Below are 18,053 nucleotides of genomic sequence, written 5' to 3'. Positions count from 1 at the left end.
ACGTACTATCCTAGTATAAATTATATTGATTTTTTTTTTCTTTTCTTATTTCTTAAGCTTCTGATTTTCATATTTTTGTCGGATAATTGAGTTGTAGTTTCAAACTTTTTTAATTAATAATTATAGTTATGGTTACAAACTTGTCAAATTTTTGTAACTTTTACTTTTAACATTTCATTTGTAACAATGTTGATCCAAACCTTTCAATTATGTGCCATAGAAGGACATTGGGATGAAATCATCTAGCTGATTGTTAGTTTACTGAAAGTATAGGATCTAACCACAGATCAATTTTAAAATGTCAAAGTGGTACCTTTACATTTTCTACATGAAATAATTAAATAAAAAGAAAAAAATGAAAATGCACCCCAACTCACCCACACGTTACCAACACCTTATTGATGATACAAAATACTAAATCTTAATTAGAAATCTAAGTTACTGTCTAGTATTGCCTCAACATCCATCCTAAGTTTTTCTTCAAAACACGATATTGTGAGAGCTTTATCATTGAAAATCAACTTCTTGTCGTCTTATTTGTTATTCTTATCTTCATTCACTTCCAAGTCCTCACTTTGCAGTTCATACACAACATCTTGATCTTCTACCGATTTAGATGGCACATCGTTACCTCTTTGATATCCTTATTTTTCTCAAAATTTCATTGGTTCAATCTTTGGCATAGATGTCAATTTTCTTCATCATTATTTTCAACTGCATTCTTTTAATTTAATTATTCTATGTAAGTTACAACTTTACCCTTTTAAATTGGTCAAAAAGTAATCTGGCCCTCAACTTTGGGTTACCTAACGGTCATTTCAACGATTTCTATACAGAGGTTCTTTTGCGGTACAGAACTGAAATGGAGGGACCGACGCTATTATAAATGAAGGTGAAGAATAAAATTGCAATAATTTGAAAGGTTTGGGACCGCGACGGCAATTATCCCTTTATTATTGTTATTAGTTCATCTTCAACTACCGGGTCCCACCTGGTACTCAAATAAATTCTAGTCTTTGTTGTACCGTTGGACGACGAGTCAATTTTGTATTGCTGTCAGGAAATGAGGATCGGCGGCGGGAGTGTTCCGGCAACGGCGGTGACGGTGGCAGTGGCCGTGAAGAGCGCAGAAGGCAAAGGTAGTCAAAGAGCAGTACGGTGGGCGGTGGAGAATTTGATGCCAAAAGCCGATCGTTTTGTTCTAGTTCATATCATGCCCACCATCACTTCAATCCCTACTCCATGTACGATCGTCTAATTTCCTAATTCTCTTTATCTCTATTCTCACGAACACACTAAAATTAGAGTGCTTGTGCGCAGTATAGAATTGCTTTCCTATAGTGATAGAAAACTGAACATTTAACACACTGCTAGTTGGAATAATAATGGTGATTAATTTGGGGACATTATTAAGATCGAAGTGGTCACATGCTTAATTAAGGTGCTAATGAATTCAAAGCGGTTTAATCGCGTTTTCGTGAATTGGTGGAAATGAATCTCATATTGAAGAAGGAATGAAGATTGACTTATTTTTGTATAATTTCATCTCCTTGGATTGTAATTTGGTGGAAAATTCAAGACCACACGGACAGTGGTCACAGAGGTGGTGCAACATACCACCTACGCCAGCCCGAGCCCAACCTGACCCACGCCCTTCTCAAAGGGCGTATTGGACACTCTAGAGGCACTCCTTGAACTTTGAGCTGAAAAGCCTTAAAGTTTTCAGAATTGTTACCAGCATGCAGTGACACGGTACAAGGATAGATTAATTTTGGCCTAATTATTTAAATTTCGATTTATAATCGGTTACATGTACTATTCACATGAGCCATTAAGGTCAAGAACTGTTTATGTGAATGGTACAAAGTTTTCACTCGAACCCTGGAGCATGTTATTATTGACAAGAACCTGTGAGTCTGTAATAGGATATAAGTGATAGCACGGTAATATATATAATATATATTCAGCATAATAATCTATATTTATTTTCCTTATTGTTTTAGTTTCCTAGTTTGGTAAGTTTCCTTATAATATATAAACTAACGTGGCTCATTATTTACCCTAATTTTTGGTGGCTCGATAATATGTCTTCCTCTTTGTCTCTAGTTCTTCTTCTTCTCTGGCGGGTTTATCAAATTAGTTCGTATTATTTTCATGGTATCAGAGTGATATATCAACTGACTACGTTTGACTTCAGAATGAAGAACAAAGCAAATACAATGAAAGGCTCTGAATGAGGAGCAATTTGGAGGATGCCCATATAATGTTTCAAAGGGTGATAAACTTGAATTGTGAGAAGATGAAATCTTATTAATTAAAAAAAAGTAAGAACTACTTTTCTCCAAAATTTACTAGGAACTTTGGCTGACAAAAGAAGTGAACGAGCAGTTTCTACAATGTGACTATATTTTCATTTAACAACACCATTTTGATGTGTAGTATTAATACACGAGGTTTGATGAATTGTGCCATCAAAAGCAAGCAATTAAGAGAAATCAGTTGAAGTTATGCTACACCCAAGTCACATCTAAAACACTTAATTATAGTGGAGTATTGAGTTTTAATAAGTGTTCTAAAAATCGATAAATAGAAAGAAAGTCAGATTGTCGTTTCATAAGATAAATCCAACAATAACGATTATAATTATCAATAAGGGAACATAATATTGAGACCCTTCTTTTGTAGCAATAGGAGCAGGTCCGCACACATCAAAGTGAACAAGATCAAATGGTGCAAAAGAATAAGAAATACTTCGAAGAAAAAGTAAAGCAAAAAATTTAGCTAATTTGTAACCACTACAATCAGAAATGTCATGAGTTTGTATACTCTTAATTGACTTTTAGAAACTAAAAATTTCAAACGACTAGTGGAAACATGTCCAAGGTGAGAATGACACAAATAAAAACTAGAAGACGATGAATTCAAAGAGAAAGATGACAAATCAACACCAGAGGTTGCAATGTGTGGTGATCTTAGATTGTCCAGAACATATAATCCTCCTTGTCTGCGGCCTATCCCGATCAGCTTCTGGGATCGAGAATCCTGTACATGACTAGTAGTAGAAGAAAACTTAACTAAGTATCCAAAATCACACAATTGACTAATAGAAATAAGATTCAAAGTAAGAGTTGAAACATAGTACATATTTGAAAAATTACGTGTATTAATAGAACCAGCATCTGCTAAAGGCAATGATGTGCCATCAGCAGACATAGACAGGTTAGAAGGACGCAAGTCATTAAAGAATTTTGAGTTAGACGACATGTGTTCGGAAGCATCTGAATCAAATATCCACGAAGAAGAAATACATGAGTGACTCTGCGATGACAAACCTATATGAGTGGAGGCTGACATAATATATGGTTGTGTGGCTAAGAACTTTTGAAATTACTCTGCTAAATCCGTCAACATGAGACTGGAGGAAGATGGTGATCCAAGTATAGACGAGTCACTAAGTGGCATGGTGGCACCTATGTTAGCATCCGAATGATAGGATCGCTGTCGTGATTGGGGCTGCTACTTTTTCAATAACTTAGGAATTGAGACTTCTAATGTCCTTTTTGTTTGCAAAAGTCACACTCATCACTAGCAACTCGTACATAACCTTTGTTATGATTCTATGTGGATGGCCAACACCGAGGTGCTAGATGGAGGAAGAGGTACTTCTCTTGCAAGAGATTTCAAACGTGTTTCCTTAACTACAAGTTCACTAACCATCAAATCAATTGACGGAAGTGGAGTGTGATGTAAGATACTTGAAGTCCCTTAAGGTCACTGCGAAGTGGCATAAAAAATTGATTAATCGCTGCTCCTCTCTATAAGTAATATATTCCTCAAGTGCTTTCAGTCCTGCTGATTTTGTAAAAGCCAACTCACCCCAAATTGAATTCATAGCAGTGTAAAACTCAAAAATACTCATATCCTCCTGATATTAAGCCCGTATATCAATCTCCAACCGATACCATTTTGCAAAGTTAGACTTAGTATATAACTTGTGAAAGTGCTCTCTAACTTCCTTTGTTGTTTCAAAATTCGCTGACTGTGTACCAATACAATAGAATTATGAATCAAAGTGAGAATTTTCATGTTATTTGACTCCCAATTATTAAACTCTGTTATATAATTCTCAGTAGTATTCTCGAATTTCACAACAATTCCACTAACATAACCCCACAACGAAATGGTGTTGCTGAACAAAAGCATAGGCACATTGTAGAAACTGTTTGTTCACTTCTTTTGTCAGCTAAAGTTTTCAATGAATCTTGGGGAGAAACAGTTCTCACTGATGTTTCTTTAATTAGTAAGATTTCATCTTCCCATAATTCAAGTTTATCACCATTTGAAATAATGTATGGGCATCCTCTGGATTACTCCTCATTGAGAGTCTTTAGTTGTACCTTTGTTTTTTGTCTTGAAGTCGAACACAGTAAGTTGATATCTTGCTCTGATACCATGAAAATAATATGAACTTATTTAATAAATTAAGAGACGAAGAAGAAGACATATTATTGAGCACAAATTTGTGTGTTGAAGTCGATCATTTCATCTTAATCCTTCTCAGACAATCCGTGAAATTGAAACAAATCAAAAATCCCTAAATTTGTGTTGAGTGCGACTGAAAATATACAATATCTCACAAGTCCCGATATTGCATATGCCGTTCTTATTGGGCAACTATTGTTTGTATTTTGCGCTATTTTCGTGGTACTTGCTTTCAGAGTCTTTTATTTCCATCGACCTCCTCTTTAGTGATTCGTGCCTACTCCAATGCTGATTGGGATTTGGGCCAATAACCCTACTGATCGCAAGTCACTACTAGTTTTTATATATTTTTAGGTGATTATCTTATCTCTTAGAAAATTAAGAAGCAGATTGTTGTTTTCCTTTCCTCTACTGAGGCCGAGTATTGAGCTATAGCATCCACTACCACCAAGATGTGTGGTTATGATGGTTACTTACAAACATGGGCGTCCTCATTCTTCTCCAACCCCTATGTATTGTGATAATACACGTGCTATTCAGATATCTCATAACTCTGTGTTTCATGAGCGCACAAAGAATATTGAGATTGATTGTCATCTGGTTTGTCACCATCTGCAGATCGGCACCATTTTTCGACCTTTTGTTTTATCGTTGTAGCTAGCTGACTTCTTTACTAAGTCCCATTTGATTCATTGTTTTTGTTTCTTGCGTGACAAACTCTCGTTGCTTTTTACTTTAGCATCGTGAGTTTGAGGGGATGATAGCATAGTGTATGTATTCAACATAATAATATATATTTAGTTTGCTTATTGTTTTAGTTTCCTAATACTATAGGTTTCCTTGTAATATATAAACTAATGGTTCATTATTTACCTTAATTTTTGGCAGCTCAATAATATCTCTTCTCTTCGTCTTTTAATTCTTCTTCTTCTTTGGTTGGTTTATCAAATCAGTTCGTATTATTTTCAATAAGAATTGTAGTTTATTTAAGAGCAACACATGAATGATGAATGATTACCTGGTAGGAGCCCGGGACGGGTTGATTGGCGATTGCTATTGGGTGACCATGGGATAGGCAAAGCCAGGCAAGGACAAAATATATTTTTGTAATGGACTAATATATGGAAGAAATAAAAATTTCCATGAAAACTTATTTTTTTACATATAAAACTACTAACAAGGCTTGGACTGCCCTTGGTTGCCCCCAATCTACGCTTCTTATTTGGTATTAGTGTATGCATGCCCCCTTGCCATATTAGTTTATGGATGTCCCCTTGCCTTCCCTAACTCTCATTAGGGGCCAGAACACCATTATTTCCAATAGTGAGGTTAACATCACATTTTTCTGTCGGCAGAAAGAAATGTATCTTAAATTGGTTTGCTATACATGTTGATTTTAGAGATATCATGTACTTGTATAGTAGGGTTGACTTCCTTTGCCTTATTCTTAGGTCTGATTCTTGATATATAGGAGATTAATATAAAAAATCTTTGGGAGATCTTAATTGAGTAAAAGTTTAATTAGCTACAGAATCTCTAAACTTGTAATTTTAGCCCTTGTTTGAGCCCCATTCTTCTAAAAATTCTTTTTTAAAAACTCATTTTCAACTACATATTCTTCAATAATATAATATTACACGCAAATCTAAAAATTTTCTTTAATTTTTAATCACATATTCTCTATCAATCACTATTAAAAATGCATTCTTTCCCTCAAAATGGGGCTCAAACACGGGTTTAATCTTGAATGTGAATTTGATACTGAGTGGCCATCTTCTCAAGTTGGCAGTGTGATTCTCTAATTCTCATTCTCTTTCGTTTTACTTTCAGTATAAAGAATGAGAGAAGATAAGAAAAATTCAAATAATCTGCTTACCTTTTCTTTCTTAATTTATTCTTCTGAACTTCAAGCTGCTGAATTATATGGTTCTGCTATTTTATTAAATCTTCCTTCTGTATGTTTCCTGCAATGTTCGCCATAAATATTAGAGTAAGGCTAAAGTTGAAAATAGGAATAAGATATTTTCACATTAACAATGTACAGTACATGTGTCCTATTTATAGAAGAAAGAAGGAATAAAATAAAGGAAAGCAAATCTCATACAATATTCTATCTATGGAAAATAAAATCTTCAATAATCTCTCTTATTTTAGTCTAAATTAATTCGGGATTTCCAACATTCCCCCTCAAGTTAGATCATAAATGTTGGAGATAAAATCATCGAACTTCTGTTTTGGTAGTCCTTTGGTGAAGACATCTGCAATTTGTGTTTGTGTTGGGACATATGTCATACAAATAGTTCATTCTTCAACTTTTTCTTTAATAAAGTGTCTGTCCACCTCTACATGCTTAGTTCGATCATGTTGAACTGGATTAAGAGAAATGTTGATTGCTGCTCTATTGTCACAATAGAGTTTGATTGGCAATTTCATTGTGATATGTAATTCTTCCAGGAGCTTTTTTAACCACAGTCCTTCGCACATTCCTTGTGCAACAGCTCTGAACTTAGCTTCAGCACTGCTTCTTGCTACTACATTCTGCTACTTGCTTCTCCAAGTCACTAGATTTCCCCACACAAAGGTACAATAACCAGTAGTTGATCTCCTATCACCAATTGATCCTGCCCAATCTGCATCTGTGTAAATTTCAACCTCTTTTCTTCACCCCTTTTGAAGAGTAGCCCTTTTCCTGAAGAGCCCTTGAGATACCTAAGTATCTTATATACAGCCTCTAGATGACTTTCCTTTGGGGAATGCATGTGTTGGCTAACCTGACTAACAGCAAATGTGATGTTGAGTCTGGTGTGTGATAGGTAGATTAGCTTTCCCACAAGTCTTTGATATCTGTCGACTTCTACCGACATTTCTCCATCTTCGTCCTTTTTCCCCACATCCACAGGAGTATCACTTGGTTTACATCCAAGCATCCCAGTTTCAATTAGAAGATCAAGAACATATTTTCGTTGTGATACGCTGATCCTTTGTCTTGATCTGGTGATTTCCATTCCGAAGAAGTATCTTATTGGTCCCAGATCCTTTACTTCAAAATTCAGTGACAAGGCTTTTCTTTAATTTCTCCATTTCTACTATATTATCACCTGTCAAAATGATGTCATCAACATAAACGATCAGAATAATTTTAGTACTGTCTTCAAAATTTCGAAGAAACATTGTAAGATCCGATTGTCCTTGGTAATAACCTTGACTTTTCAACACTTTTGCAAATCTGTCAAACCATGCTCTCGGTGACTGTTTTAGTCCATATAAAGACTTTTTCAATTTACATACTCGGTTTCTTTCATTTACCTTACAAAAGCTCAGTGGTAATGTCATGAATACTTCTTCTTCCAATTTCCCCGTTTAGGAATGCATTTTTAATATCGAGTTGTTGAAGTGACTAATCCAAATTTGCTACTAGATATAAAAGAACCCAAATAGTATTAAGCTTTGCTACTGGTGCAAATGTTTCTGTGTAGTCAATGCCGTAAGTTTGTGTGTATCCTTTTGCAACCAATCGAACTTTATACCTTTCCACTGTCTCATCGGCTTTGTATTTCAAGTTGAAGACCCATTTACATCCAACGGGTTTCTTTCCCTGTGGTAAGTTCATCACTTCCCAAGTTTCATTTTTTCTAATGCTTGCATTTCTTCCAACACTGCTTCTTTCCATTTCGGAAGTTCTAAGGCTTCGTGATTATTTTTCGGAATCACTATCCTGTCAAGATGAGATGTAAAAGCACGAAATCCTACAGATAGAGCATTATAAGACATGTATTTTGAAATAGGATGAAGTGTACATGACCGTTTTTGTTTTCTGAGAGCAATGGGTAAATCAGCATCAGAAATTTTTTATGCTTCTTGGGGATCTGGAGCTACCATCGGTTCTGACTCTTTTGGTGCTTCAGATGTGAGATTCTCTGAGTACTTTGATTTTTGCCTTCTGGAGTAAACTAGTATTTCCTTATCGTTTTATTTTTCTACCTCTCCCCCTAGATTCAAGTTTCTTTCTGGTAGTGGTATTTTAGTTGGTGGCGTATCAATTGGTGGGATAGGTGACGTATGTTCAGGAGTTGAGAGGTTGAGGTCGAGGAACCGATCTTCATGTGAGATATCCCCCTGAAGATCGTTGGTTGTAAAATATGGGGTATTCTCGAAGAAAGTTACATCAAGGCTTACAAAGGTCCGTTTTGTGGAAGGATCATAACATTTGTAGCCTTTTGTATAGAAGAATATCCAATCAGGATACATTTAATTGCACGGGGATTAAGTTTACTTCTGTGATTGGAGTGAACATGTACGAATGTGGTGCACCCAAACACTCTTAGGGGAAGATTAGAGTGGAGACGAGAATTTGGGAAATATTTTTGAAATTTTTGGAGAGGTGGTGCACCCAAACACTCTTAGGGGAAGATTAGGTGGATGTAAGGACCGCATCCCCCCAGAATATTTTTGGTATGTTCGTAGTAAATATCAGGGCACGAGCAACTTCTAGAAGATGTCTATTTTTTTGTTCGGCAATCTCATTTTGTTGGGGAGTGTCGACACAAGAACTTTGATGAATTATGTCATGAGAATGCAAGAAATCTCCCATGATGTTATTGAAATATTCCGTGCCATTGTCGGTATGTAAAATTTGAAATTGCGTTTGAATCATAGAGTGGAAGTTTATGAACACGGACCGAACATCGGATTTTTCTTTTAATAGGTATAACCAACAAATTTGAGTATGATGGTCGATGAATTTAACGAACCATTTTGCATAATTTCGGTTTGGGACACGTGAGGGCCCCCATACATCACTATGAATCATGGTGAAAGGCTTTGATGGTTTGTATGTGGATTTTGAGAATGTCGTACGTTGATGTTTTGCAAGTTCACAAATTTCACATTAAAGATTGACTGATTTTTTATTCAAAAAAATAGAAGAAAAGAGACGTTTCAAGTATTGAAAGTTGGGATGACCCATTCTAAAGTGTCATAACATAATTTCACTATTTATAAGGACAGACGTAGGATCACAAACTTTAATTTGACACTGTTTATTCACATCAACTTCTTCATAGTCGAGTCCTTCACTTTCCTTAGCACTGCCAATCGTCTTCCCCGATGATAGGTCCTGAAAAACACAGTAAGATGGAAGGAATTTAGTAGAGTAGTTGGAGGTTTTTGTTAACTGGCTTATGGATAGTAAATTGCATGATAAATTTGGAACATGAAGAACAGGTTCTAAAGTTATAGAATCAGAAATTTGAATACTCCCTTTTCCCGTGACAGTAGATAGAGAACCATCCGCAATTTTAACTTTAAGATTGCCAGCACATGTTGAGTATGAAGAGAATAAGTGGTAGGAATCCGTCATATGATCAGACGCTCCCGAGTCAATGATCAATAGAGTGATGGATTTTAAAGCTCTCAAAAAATTACCTCTGTGGGCGAGTGAATTTGAAGGATTATTTGTGGAGGTTTGACTTGACGGTTAGAGAGTAGCGAACATTTTGTAAAGTTGCTCCATCTGCTCGGGATTAAAAGCACCACTGGAACCTTGGGTATTTTCTGGAGAATAATTGACAGATGCTTAATAACCACGATTTCTATTATTTTGCCTCGATTTCCAATCGGTCGGCTTTCCGTGTAAGTCCTGCATGTGTCTTCCTTATGTCCTGGCTTACAACAGTGTTCATACCAGGATCGACCCTTTTGTTTTGAGCCTGACCCCTTTTTATATAGGCCCATTCCGCAGGCCCAACATTAGTAAAATTGAGCCCAACATTAGTTGTAGCCTCGCTTTGAAGTTTTGATGGATCCATTTTAAAAATTAGAGGCCCATTACTTGGAGGCCCAATCCCTTTCACAACCATGCTAGAGCCTTCGATCCCAGACGTTGCAGACCCAAACACGCTGGTTCCATTCATCATAACCTTCCGCCGGTTCTCCTCTCGCCTCACCTCCGCGAACACCTCTCGCGGTGATGGTAGTGGCTGTCGACCGAGGATTCGATCTCTAACATCGTCGAGGTCACGGTGAAGCCCAGTGAGTAATTCAAAAACTCTCTCATTCTCCAACTTTTTCCAGTAATAGGCGTAGTCCTCAGGGCACTTCCACTTCTCTTCCGAACTCAGATCGAGTTCTTGCCAGAGCGCAGTCATCTCAAGGTAGTAGTCGATTACATCCCGTTCTCCCTGCTTGGTTTGCCACAGCTTCGATTTAATTTCAAAAATCTGGGAGGAATTTTCAGAATCCGAATAAATCTCTTTCGTAGCTTCCCAAACATCTTTTGCAGTGGGTAGAAACAAGTATGTCTTTCAATTGTGGGCCTCATGGAGTTGATGAGCCACGCAGTCACCATGGAGTTCTCCGATTTCCACTTTTGAAGGAGAATTGTGTCGGTTGAGGCGGGCATCTTAGTCTCTCCAGTCAGGTACCCAAGTTTGGCTTTTCCATCAATAATCAATTTGATAGATTGCGCCCATTCTCTGTAATTTCGTCCATCCAATTTTTCTACCGTGAATTGAAAGGATGAACCTTCAATTCCTCCACTCATGGCAGAGGTAGCCTCCGTTCCTTCATTAACAGATTCGGATGTCATTGACCCTCTGTTGGTGGTGGCAGTTTCTGTCATTGGAATGGCTCTGATACCATGAAGTTGAAAACAGGAATAATATATTTTCACATTAACAATGTACAGTACATGTGTCCTATTTATAGAAGAAAGAATGAATAAAAGAAAGGAAAGCAAATCTCATACAATATTCTATTTATGGAAAATAAAATCTTCAATAATCTCTCTTATTTTATTCTAAATTAATTCGGGATTTCCAACAAAGGCATAAATGCAAATCAAATGTTATTTAATAAGGTTTACTACATACATTTGATAGGAATTTTGTTTTGCATCTACGATGTATTTAACAGCAGGAAGTAGCATTCCAATCAAGGAGCTGGACACAAGTGTGGCGGAAATATACATGCAAGATATGAAGGCAAAATGTGAAGAAATGTTAACGTCATTTAAGTTTTTATATAAGATGCCAAAGGTGGGTCTTTATCTTCCATTGTCAGTTAGCTTACACATGTTCATTAATTTTAAAGGCCAGTAATCTTGAACTCCCTGTAGATGGAAAGTTTGTTGCTCGAAGGGGACAATCCTGCATTTGCGCTTCTCAGATATATATCTGACTCAAGGGTGACAACTTTAGTGTTGGGATCTTGCTCCTCTAATTATTTTACAAGGTATAGTACTCTACTTACTCAAAGTGAATGTTATATGTTCTACTTCTGGTTGTTCAAATTCACTTTCCTAGGACAGAATTTAACCTTTACAACAATTTTATTTACACTTACACGAGTAACGGAATAAAAGAATAACATATGATCCCATTGATGCTCCACTTCCCTTTGGACATTATTTTTTTATGTCTCCCAAGTCCCACCTAAATAATTGTGCCTATTAGACTAAGATTTTTCACTTTGAAATTGAGGAAATATCGTTTATGTCGATGCAATCTCTTTTGTTTATAGCTTTCCACCATCCTTGTTGCATTAGAACTGCTTATTGAATTTATGATTGTACAGACTTGTGAATGTAGGACTGTGGTAGTTGTCTAGAGGGTTAGTGAATAGATAATTAAGTAAAAGTTAGGGGTGCTTGACTAATTTTAATTTATGGAATCCTTTTTCTTTAAAATGCAAGTGCAACCGAAAATATTCAATAGCATGTTGAGTGCACATGTTGTATGTTTTCTTGAAATCAATTTTGACGGCCGCCTAAGTATATTACAAAGTAAATATAACCATTTAACACAAGTAATATGCTGCTAAGAAATTAGGGAAGATGGGGAAGTGCAAAATGCAAATTCTACTTGTATCGATTAAGTTTACATCCACTTTCAAAAGGCTTCTCTATTGGATTTTGGCAAATTCCACTATTGAATAACGGAAAATTCAGTGAGGACAAGAACAATCCTTTTCCTCTCAAGTTTTAGTCTAGTGACAGCAACAACCACCTTACTATTTTACTTGGATGTCAGTCCAACAGCAGTAGAAACCTGTCTTTTACTTAAAAAGACTTCCTCCAACATCAGTAGCAATAGTAGCTTATGTACAAAAGTAAGCTCGGTAGAGACTAGTTGCTCTGTGTTGCAAATTCGAACAACTGAAACTGGTTTGTGGTGATGCTTACTAAATTTGATTTCCAATTTGGCAGATATGATGCTGTATTTCCAATTAAATCAGGTAAACTATTCACAAATTAAGTATCATTGGGTAACAATTGAAAAAAAAGTAATAAGCTCCCAGAAAAATGAGAGATGTTTGAGAAGTGCAAGATCTATTTATAATGGATCGGTTTGAAACTCTGCACCTACCAGCAATGGTTCTTTTGCGTCTTAGCAAATTCTATAGATCTAGAGGCTCTATCTAGTTATAACAACCACCACCCTGTTAGTATACTTGATGGGTCCTTCAACAGTTGCAGGAATACTATCATTTACTTAGAGGATTAGTGCAATATCAGCAGCGATCCCTTTTTACTTGTAGGTTTGGCGAAACAGAAGCAGCAGCTCATTTATAATTTACAGTGACTAGTAGGGTTCCAGTTTACAAATTTAAATCAGAATGAAATGGTTCTGTGGTTTTATCTAACCACCTTGACACTGGCATTAGGCACATATTACAATGGAGTTCAATTCAATCATATTTTACAACTTAGACTACGAAACGAAGTAAACTCAGGAGTTTGTTTGCAAGTTAAAGGTTAAGATAAAATTGGAAATGATCTTACAAAAATGAAATAATAATTTATCTCACGAGCCGAAATTTAAAGGATTTGCAAGTCTGAAGTATCAAAGTAACGAGATCTCATCAAAACTTGAGGCATTTAAGGAATTAAATCCTATATGTGGTTTCTAAGTTGGTGGGTGATGACAATTCCAACAAATTTGGCATATTCTTATTGGTTCTTTGACGCGCCATGTATATTCGTGTTTCTAAACACATAATTAATTATTTCCCATGCAATCATTTATTTGCAATGTGATTTCTTGTACGTTAGATTTACTAGCCCATATTTATTGCCGTCTGCAACAAATTTTACTGGATCAACAATTATTATTATTATTATTATTTTTTTGTTAGGAAACAAAAGGACATGGAGGTGCCATCAATTGTTCTCAAACAAGCTCCTGATAGTTGCAACATTTATGTGATCTCTACAAACAAGCTCATTATAAATTCACGAAATCCTATTTTAAGGACTGGTATGTTGATAATTTTATCTTTTGGTCAATTAACTGATTTTTTTTTTCCTTCTAACTTTTATCATTTTGCATTGTCCCAGAGGGGGAACATGATTCTCATGCAATCAGTAAAAAACACTTCAGTCTCTCTTCTTCCTCCACAGCGTCCAAAGATCTGAACAGCCTCTCAGATCTTGGCCACCTAATTTCCCAGGCACACATACCTGGATACTCCTCTATGTATTACACTGCTGCTGAAGGAAGAACATGTCAAATATTGGATGATAGTATCTCGGATATCCAGGCAATTAAGGGATATACTCCTTCATCTTCTACACACTCTGAGCAGGTGAATTAACTTGTAGCTTTTCTCATCTGTGCATATTTTGCGCTACTAAAAAAAATATCCAGTTCCAAGAGAAATATTTCTTTGCTGAACTTTTGGATTCTTGCTTTACATAGGTTAACAGTATATACTAATGATACAAGTCAATTTTTACATTGAGGATATACTTATCTTTTTTCCGTCACACATTTAGGCTGAAATCAAACAATTGCGCCTAGAATTAGAGAGTACTATCACCATGTACAGTCAAGCTTTTGAAGGCCTTGTCCATGCACAGAGCAAGGTGAGAGCTCAATTAGTTTGCACCATCCCCTCAACAGTTGATCCATGATTGATTTCGGTCTAGTAGATAATAATCTCTTGCTAATGTCGATATCGTTCGAAAATAATGTTTCTATGAAGCCTGGGTAAAAATTATGCACATGAAAAAGAATGAAGTCCTATATGAACAACAACTAGATGCTACATGGTGCAGGTTCACTTGCTTTCTTCTGAATGGAATGAAGATGCAAGAAGAGTCAATGCTGCACAGGAAAGAGAAGAAAGTTTAAGGAAAATTGCCTCTGAAGAGAGAAAGAAGTATTTGGAAGCTGAGGAGGAGGTTGTAATGGCAAGAAAATTGCTAGCTGAGGAGGCATACAAAAGGCAGATAGCAGAACTGAAAACCATGAAAGAGTCATTGGAGAAACAGAAAATTGCTAGTGCACTTTTCTCAAGTGATAGTAGGTATAGAAGGTACACAAGAAATGAGATCGAGGCTGCAACTGATTTCTTCTCCGAGGCTAAATTGATTGGTGAAGGAGCGTATGGGAAAGTTTACAAATGCAACCTTGATCACACCCTGGTCGCTATTAAAGTTCTTCGGCCTGATGCACGTGACAGGAAAGAGGAATTTATGAGAGAGGTTTGACTTATTACTGTTTATTCCTCTTCTGAGTTGTGCACACGCATTTGAGTCTTTCAATCAGAATATGGGACCTGTTTTCCATATGTACCAAACCAGATTGCACCAGTTTTAAATTTAATAGCAAGTACCCCTACTATATTTCATGAAAAATTGCAAATTGCAGACGGGCGTAAATGCCCCTATGCAACCGCACAACAATGCATACAATGCATGTACAAGCATACTGACAAACGTGTGGCTGCCGACTTCCAAGATCTCACTTGGCTTTCCTCGGTTCTTCCCCATAGAAGTTGACTCAAATGGATCCTTTTTTTTTTTCTGGGTATTACCTTGTTTGCAGAAGCTATAACTGAAGTTTCAAGTTGATGAATTAGTAGGTTCTAACATGGTAGAGCGCTTGTATGAAAATTGAAAAATATTTTACTGGTCTTTTTTGCATGATACTTGTTTCTCTCATCCATATGCCTATCTCCATTTTCAGTGTGGTTGGCACCCAACTTATTGCAATTACAACAATTGCTAAAGCCTACAAGATTTCAAGCGTTGGTAACATTGATTATAAATTACATGCAGATTGAAGTTCTTAGCCATTTCCGCCATCCTCATATCATTTTACTGCTTGGAGCCTGCCCTGATAATGGTTGCCTTGTTTATGAGTATATGGAGAACGGAAGCTTGGAAGACCATATATTCTGCAAAAATGGGCGACCTCCTCTTCCATGGTTTGTCAGGTTCAGGGTAGCTTTTGAAATAGCATGTGGACTTGCGTTTCTACATTACTCAAAGCCAAAGCCTATTGTTCACCGGGATCTAAAACCTGGAAATATATTGCTAGACAAACATTATGTAAGCAAAATTGGAGACGTGGGCCTGGCAAAAATGATTTACGATGTTGTGCCTGACAACATTACGGATTATAGGGCTTCCATTATTGCCGGCACCTTGTACTATATGGATCCAGAGTATCAAAGAACTGGAACTCTCCGGCCAAAATCTGACTTGTATTCTTTTGGAGTAATAACTCTCCAATTATTGGCTGCTAGTCGTCCTGATGGGCTTATATTGAAATTTGAAAATGCTTTAAGCAGTGGTGCCTTCTCAGATATGCTTGATGAGTCAGTTACAGACTGGCCATTGGCTGAGGCAGAAGAATTAGCAAAGATTGCGTTGAGCTGCTGTCAACTTAGATGCAGAGAACGCCCAGATCTTGAATCTGAAGTTTTGCCGGCTTTGAATAGACTTGCTAAATTTGCAGATTCATATATTCAGGCAGCGAAAGAACCAATTCATGCACCTAGCCACTACTATTGCCCGATCCTTCAGGTGAAAAACTCAAAATCATTTGCATGAGCTTATTTTTTAGTATTTCGGTTAGTACACGCATCTAATTCTGCGTCTGATTCATAATGCAATGTCAATGCAGGAAGTTATGGACAACCCGTACATAGCAGCTGATGGTTTTACATATGAGCATGAAGCAATAAAGGCATGGCTCGACCGGCATAACATATCACCAGTGACAAAACAAAGATTACAACACAAGATGCTAACTCCAAATCATGTGTTACGATTTGCCATTCACGAGTGGAGGAGGAATCACTGTTAGGCATCGCTTTAGAGTGATGTGTATATAGATGAAATGAATGCTGGTAGGATCTCTACTGTATTTTTGTTCAGTATTAGATTGAACTAGAGGGTAGGATGAACATTATAATCATTGTGTTCAAACATGTCAATAACCTAATGTATGTGGAATCAAATTATTTATTTTCTTTTATAATTTGAGGGTTAAAGAAAAGTTTTACAATCATGCTACGTAGCCCAACTCAATGATAGAATTTTTTTTCCGGAACATGTCAATATTTCATTGGAAATTGAAAAAAAAGTAACATAAAAACACTCAATCACATACCGACAAGTCAGCTTGTTTTTTTTATCCCTGTTTGGGTAGCAATTTTCAAAGTTTTATAACCTTGTTGAGTGGTAAAATGAGAGGTAAACTCATCGAGTTGCCAGACTCTAAGCGTCCACATGTAGTAGATTGTGTAAGGGATTTGTCTTTTCCTGAAAATGTTTGATACGAAGTCAATGAAAGAACTAAGCTTTTTCCCAAACAAGTAGCCCCCCGCTTAATGGTATAATCTTGTAATCCAAGTTGCGCGGAAAAATCAATTCTTTGCTACAAAGTAACCACCATGTGAAATTAATACTTAATAGGACTCGTTTATAAAGATACTTTTGGTTATATAGGCAACAGGATTTCAATAGAACATGTTGGAAGAGGGACGGTAATTCAAATTTAATACGACCTACTAGGATTATTAAGAATTTCATTAGTTTTGATATTTCAATAGTTGGGTAAAATATTTCAAATTTATAATGCAAAGGGTTGGGGTGAAATTTGACTCATAATTCAATATCACGGATTACTAATCAAGTTGATAAAACAACTCTACTCGACAATTTACAAGAAAAATATGCACGGTGTATTTGATTAAATGAAGCAATTAATAAAACCTGTGTAAAGGAATGGGCACATTTTAAAGTTGATTTCTAGTCCTTAACAACCCTAAGAGTTTTCAAATGTAATCAATGCTAAAAATGGTTTAGCGAGTAGAGTTGTAAACATTACTTTTATTCTATTTCTAGTATAAATTATTGGTAATACTAATATGATAAATAACCACAGAGTCAAATAGATGTAAGTAATCTGGACGAATTCAATCTATCTAGAACATGTAAAATGTGATAAAACAAGATTAGAGTGACAAAAATAATTAACATAGTTATAGTTAACTTTTATTACTGAAACATGTTCAGCAAAGATTAAAAAATTTACACGGAAGTACATAAGCACATTTTAAGATAAATTATTTTATATTAATGATCATGGATCATTCAAAGCCTGTACCTCAATGAATGGACTTTCAATTTGAACTCGTTGGTTCTATATCTTCGATTTCACTGTTGAAACTAAGTTATCTTATTTTGATTATATTGTAAAATTTACTTAAAAATACTTTTACTTGCAAAATAAGTTAAGCTGACCATGGTTTTTTTTGGACCGCCTTACAATACAGTATTT

The 18,053-nt window shown here is 36.1% G+C and overlaps 1 protein-coding gene across 2 annotated transcripts; it reads left to right on the top strand.

Annotated features, from left to right (window-relative positions):
- Positions 1–1,010: 1,010 nt before the first annotated feature.
- On the top strand, positions 1,011–16,748 carry LOC111366112 (U-box domain-containing protein 34-like). Of its 2 annotated transcripts, none has more exons than XM_022986769.1 (9): positions 1,011–1,244; positions 11,395–11,516; positions 11,597–11,712; positions 13,615–13,736; positions 13,817–14,064; positions 14,255–14,344; positions 14,537–14,965; positions 15,542–16,291; positions 16,392–16,748. In XM_022986769.1, the coding sequence occupies exons 1-9, from the start codon at positions 1,064–1,066 to the stop codon at positions 16,572–16,574; spliced, it is 2,241 nt and encodes a 746-aa protein (XP_022842537.1). In that variant the 5' UTR covers positions 1,011–1,063; the 3' UTR covers positions 16,575–16,748. The 2 variants fall into 2 exon arrangements, with proteins under 2 accessions (XP_022842537.1, XP_022842538.1); XM_022986770.1 differs by having other exon boundaries at positions 1,150–1,244; positions 11,398–11,516.
- Positions 16,749–18,053: the final 1,305 nt, after the last annotated feature.

The sequence above is a fragment of the Olea europaea genome, chromosome 17 (assembly GCF_002742605.1).
Source record: "Olea europaea var. sylvestris chromosome 17, O_europaea_v1, whole genome shotgun sequence".
Taxonomy (NCBI): Eukaryota; Viridiplantae; Streptophyta; class Magnoliopsida; order Lamiales; family Oleaceae; genus Olea; species Olea europaea.
This window is presented reverse-complemented; position numbering and strand designations above follow the sequence as displayed.

What these genes read in the sequence shown, in the direction of transcription:
- LOC111366112 (XM_022986769.1), top strand. Translation starts at nt 1,064, where the DNA reads ATGAGGATCGGCGGCGGGAGTGTTCCGGCAACGGCGGTGACGGTGGCA. An exon ending in CTTCTACACACTCTGAGCAG is followed by an intron (nt 14,065 to 14,254) that starts GTGAATTAACTT and finishes TCACACATTTAG; the next exon opens with GCTGAAATCAAACAATTGCG. An exon ending in ACTATTGCCCGATCCTTCAG is followed by an intron (nt 16,292 to 16,391) that starts GTGAAAAACTCA and finishes ATGTCAATGCAG; the next exon opens with GAAGTTATGGACAACCCGTA.